The sequence below is a fragment of the Tachyglossus aculeatus genome, chromosome 3 (genome assembly GCF_015852505.1).
Source record: "Tachyglossus aculeatus isolate mTacAcu1 chromosome 3, mTacAcu1.pri, whole genome shotgun sequence".
Lineage (NCBI taxonomy): Eukaryota > Metazoa > Chordata > Mammalia > Monotremata > Tachyglossidae > Tachyglossus > Tachyglossus aculeatus.
In genome coordinates, this window is record NC_052068.1 from 17,958,285 (window position 1) to 17,963,735 (window position 5,451).

Below are 5,451 nucleotides of genomic sequence, written 5' to 3' on the forward strand. Positions count from 1 at the left end.
GAAGGAATCTCCTCTTTGCCTTTGTCCATATCCACATGTGACATCCTAAAATAAACCCTGTTCCCTGAAGGGTTAGGCAACATGGGTCTTGGGTTTATCATCAATTTGAGGTCACTGAAAAAGTCGGTATTCGTGAGCATTAGATTTAACCAGTACCTTGTAGAAACATATTACACTACACTCCCTAAGAAAGCGGATCATTTTCTCTCCCCACACGAAAGAATACGATCTTCAGAAAGTTGCGGGCTGCAAACAATTTGAGACACTCTTGACACAAAACAGATACCTCTCTGTGTACAAATAATAGCTCATGGCTGATAAACTGAAGAACGTGTCTAAAGTTTCTCTGAACGGTCCCAAAACCTCATCAAGTTGGAGCAGAGCATATTCCTCGAATGATTGGATCTGATTCGATTTTCAGAGAACATCAAGCGTCACCTGTGGTATCTAGATTTGAAGGAGAGGGACTGCCCTCATTTTTCCTGAGCCCAAATGGCCTGGAAAAGTCGGAATAGCAAGGTCCAATGGCCCACAGCTCTTTTGATGGGGATTGGCAAGGAAATGAGGAAAAGAATATAATTAAGCAACAATGACCCCAAACTGAAATGTGCATTCTTAACCGTATACAGTGTCCTTCCCACAAGCCATATGTGTTTGTCAGATGTTTATAGAATCTTCATTAACTAAGAGCTTTGGTAGATAAGCAGAAGCAGAGCATGGCATCAACGACTTAGATAAGTGCAAGTGTATGACCAATCTGGTTGACAACTGATGAGAGACTGTAGCTTGCGACAGACTGCAAAGGAACTTAAGAAAGTAGCTGGGAAAGGATGATTTAGGGTGGCTCGCTCACTTTTAAGTCTTCTTTCTTCCGATTCTTTGACGATCTGAACCCGTTTCTCCCCCACCTGGGGGGTGTTCCGGGCACCCCCGCCAAAAATGTGCTATTTTGGATTGTTGGCGGTCCTGCCAGCTTTGTTTTTCCTGGTGGGTTGCGGGAAATGCAAGCCTCTAGAGGACTGGGACCAGGTGGCTGCCCTGGGAAGGGCCAATTCTGGTTTTGGAGACAGCAGAAACAGGGAAGATGACATGAGCCTTGACTTTAAAACTTTTCTGGAAAACATGAAGGTGGATTTTTTGCGGAGTCTGAACCTCTCGGGGGTCCCAACCCAAGACAGGACCAAAGTGGAGCCGCCGCAGTTCATGATCGATCTGTACAACAGATACACCACCGATAAATCCACCACCCCTGCGTCCAACATAGTGAGGAGCTTCAGTATCGAAGGTACGGCACTTGTAAAAGTCTATTGAAGGAGTTAACTTCCAAGTTGCATTGTAGCCCCTTAAGTCTTCCGAAGGCATCCCTTAACACTAGATTTTGTCCCTCTAGAACCATAAATGTCATGGGCCTGGAATGTTGCATTTTTTTAATCGTCTAGTCTCATGATAAACTAACTTAATGGAACTGACCGCTTGCTGACCACACCTCAAAATATATTTTTCATATTTTGCAAAAGTCATTGTGTTTAGAGAATTGTTATGTTTATTTTTGTTTTTGTTTTTGTTTTTTTTCCAATAAGGATAAACCTCCTTGAGCCATTGAGAAATCATACTTAGGGAAAGGGCGAAGTCCTTTTTAGGGAAATCACTTCATATGGGTCATCAGCTGGCAATGATTTCTGGTCATTAGCTGACTGCAAACCATGACCTTATAAGAATCATATGGCTAACTGTCCTAAGCCACACCACCTCTTTGGGCAAAGGAGTCACTGACTCAATTTGGTCACTTTCCTGGCCCATTCTTTGTCTCTCTTCAAGCTTTAGAGGTACAACATCTGGCACTGCCACTTTCTGAAACTTAGTAAAACTTAGATGGACTTTCATAAATTTAGATTTTCATCCCTCATTCCCCAGTCTCCTGACTTTTATGTACCTCTGACAAGGCAGTGATATGAACTGTATCTCCTCTTAAATTGCCCCTAATAAAGAGGAGAGACTTAGTTTGAAATATGCATAGCAGCTTTGAACCAAAACATAGCAAACTTTCTCCCAAGATGAATTTATTGAATTGGTAGTGTCTTTAACTTTGAGATTTCCAAATATTTTTCAAATATCAAATGTATAAAGCTTTATAGTGAGATAGAATCAGGAATAGGACTCAGAAAATTGCTTTAGCGAGGGGCAAGCCTTCTTTTTTTCTTAAGGTATTTGTTAAGCACTTATTATGTGCCGGGCACTGTATTAAGCACTGAGGTAGGTACAAGCGAATTATATCAGACACAGTCTTTGCCCCACATGGGGTTCACATTCTAAGTAGGGGGGAGATCAGGTATTGAATCCCCATTTTTTTACAGATGAGGAAACTGAGGCACAGAGAAGTTAAATGACTTGCCTAAAGTCTCACAGCTGACAAGTGACGAAGCTGGGATTAGAAGACAGGACCTTCCAACTCCCAGGGCCATGCTCTATCCATTGGGCCACACCGCTTTCTCTAGTTTGGATGTCCTCTGGCTCTGTTGGCTCTTCTAAACAGTGAGGTAAATGTCACCAGGTATGAGGTAACTGTGTTCTTCACTTCCCTTTCAGATGCGGTATCTATAACATCACTAGAAGGATACCCCTTTCAGAAACACATCTTGCTCTTTAACCTCTCTATCCCACGGCACGAGCAGATCACCAGAGCTGAGCTAAGGCTCTTTGTCTCCTGCCAGGATGACGTCAAGCTGTATCATGAACTGAAAGGCAACGTGTCCATTTACGACATCCAAGATGGAGGCAACCGCTGGGATGACCCAGACGGGACGAAATCATTCATCATGACCCAGCCCATCCAGGAAAGTGGTTGGAAAACGTTTGAGGTGTCCAGTGCAGTGAAACGCTGGGTGAGAACGGACCAATCAAAGAACAAGAACCAACTGGAAGTCATAGTGGAGAGCCAAACGGTGGGAGATTTTCACTGCAGAAAGCTAGATATCGGCGTCCCCCCAGATTCCAAGAACCTTCCTTTTTTCGTAGTGTTCTCGGACGACCGTAGCAATGGCACAAAGGAAACCAGAATGGAACTCCGTGAGATGATAGGTCACGAGCAAGAGAGCGTGCTCAGAAAGCTGTCCAGGACTGGCCTGATGAGGGAACGTGAGAGAGAGGAGGAAGAGATGGATGACAAACTCGTTTTCGTCACCGGACCCTCTTCGGCCAGAAGCAAACGAAGTGCTGGCGCCAACAGCCACTGTCAGAGGACCTCCCTCCGGGTGAACTTCAAAGACATCGGCTGGGACAGCTGGATCATTGCCCCCAAGGAGTATGATGCCTATGAATGCAAAGGAGGCTGCTACTTCCCTCTGGCCGACGACGTGACGCCGACTAAACATGCCATCGTCCAGACTTTGGTGCACCTAAAAAACCCCATGAAAGCCGGAAAGGCCTGCTGCGTCCCTACCAAACTGAATGCCATTTCCATTCTCTATAAAGATGATGTTGGGGTCCCCACATTAAAGTATCAGTATGAGGGAATGAGTGTAGCAGAATGTGGCTGCAGGTAGTACCAATACATCTGAAGATCTAAAGGAGGGAGAAGTCAGGGTGGATTGTTGGCATTGGGGGTGGTCATAATCAAGGCCCTTGTATAAATCTGTATATTGATGGTATGAATGTAAATAAGCAACCAAGGTGTGAAAAGAAAGAAGAAACTTAGGATGCTTCATCTGGAATTCTCAATCTGTTGAAGGAATGCACATCAAAGAGCAAAATCTTCAGAAAAGTGACCACGGAGAGAATGGCAAGTGTTAAGTGGAAAACCAAGAGGGGAATAAAAAGAGAGGAAAACATTGGACAAAAGCAACTCTGAAGATAGAAAAATATTTTCAGAATAAATGAAATGAAAGAACACAGGCTGATTCGTTATCTCTGACTTTCAATTAGAATAATGGATTTCCTTGGGGAAAAAAATGGGAGCAATTACCAGGTTTTTGTTGGGGTTTTTTTCTGGATTAGATATGTATTTCCAAAATTTTGTAATCTTCTGGATTTTTTGTTTTAGCTTTTATTTTTTTTCTGACTCACACGTTACAGTATCGGTAGAGCAGGTACTTCTCTGGAAATATTACTCTTTTGTGACATTTGCAAATGATGCAAATGACTAAATAAATGCTCGAGGTTCAAACATTGGATGGCACCCAGAGGACCATTAAAGCATTAATGCTGAAATTAGAGCTTTGGAACTCAGTGAGTACTCAGCATTTAACAAAATCTGAATCTTGGTTTTGAGATGAGGGTTCTCTATCGGAGCGAGAAGATGTGACGACCACAACAGATAAGTTTTTAGCTACCTGTTGCACAGGGAATCTTTGGACAGCTTAGAGAGTGTTAGGAGAAAGGAAATATCTCAGAAAAGTAATTCTCTGTGATGTGCTTAAAAGTGACCCAAATTTCCAGATGTCACATTCTAAAACACATATTGATCCTATTGATGACAGTGTATTGACCATTCATCACCCAGATGTGTAAATTCATAGGCCAGAATTATGGTGAACTTGTAAATTTACAAGTCTCTTTTTACAGTGACTGTGTTGAGGGGGAAAAAAAGACCTCAAGGAAATATCCCAGGAATTCTTCCATCCTACTTTAAAAAAAAAAAACAGGTGCTTGAAACCAGATTGAACCGAAAAATTCCTAAAGGTTCATGTGCTTCTGGGGATCTATGCAGATCTGAGGGTGCAAAGAGGAAAGTAAATTGGGGTTTTAGGGAGGGAGAGAGATGAGGGTATCTTTCAAATGATAATGTCCCAAGTGTCCCTTCTTTCATTTTTAAAATGTCCACCTAGGAAAGTGATGTGGAATGCTGGCTCCTATTTTAAGGCATTTTAAAACATTTCTGTTGCCTTAGATGTTGGATTAAAATGAAACTGCTCAAAGTCTAATCCTTCAGCCAATCACAAATAACATACCAAATCATCATTGTTTGAAATAGAATATGAGTACTACAGTTTATTGGATGGGAGGTGTTAGTTGGTTATAACAGAGAATGGAGGTGTTAGTAGAGAAACATAAATTTTCTTCAGTCATTTGCTCATTGGACTCAGCTGTGCATTGTTTGCTTTTCTTTTTCAGTTTTTCTTACCAGAACTCATCCGGTTAGGAATGCATTAGATTTTACTTCATTCGCAACAAGGCTTCAGTAAATTCATGCAATGTCTTGCTTATGAACTCAGTTATTTGAAATGTCCTGTATTTTTCCTTCTTTTTATGGTATTTGCTAAGCGCTTACTATGTGCAAAGCACTGTTCTAAGAACGGGGGTTGGACACATGACCCTCCGCATGTGGGATTCCCAGTCTTAATCCCCATTTTACAGATTAAGTAACTGTGACCCAGAGAAGGGAAATGACTTACCCAAGTTACACAGCAGACAGGTGGCAGATCTGGGATTAGAACCCAGGTCTTTCTGATTCCC

At 42.2% G+C, this 5,451-nt stretch overlaps 1 protein-coding gene across 1 annotated transcript; it reads left to right on the plus strand.

Annotated features, from left to right (window-relative positions):
- The first annotated feature begins 835 nt into the window (after positions 1-835).
- Positions 836-3,901, plus strand: GDF2 (growth differentiation factor 2). Its single transcript, XM_038744184.1, has 2 exons — positions 836-1,285; positions 2,587-3,901. The coding sequence occupies exons 1-2, from the start codon at positions 940-942 to the stop codon at positions 3,540-3,542; spliced, it is 1,302 nt and encodes a 433-aa protein (XP_038600112.1). The 5' UTR covers positions 836-939; the 3' UTR covers positions 3,543-3,901.
- Positions 3,902-5,451: the final 1,550 nt, after the last annotated feature.

What these genes read in the sequence shown, in the direction of transcription:
- GDF2 (XM_038744184.1), top strand. Translation starts at nt 940, where the DNA reads ATGTGCTATTTTGGATTGTTGGCGGTCCTGCCAGCTTTGTTTTTCCTG. An exon ending in GAGGAGCTTCAGTATCGAAG is followed by an intron (nt 1,286 to 2,586) that starts GTACGGCACTTG and finishes CTTCCCTTTCAG; the next exon opens with ATGCGGTATCTATAACATCA.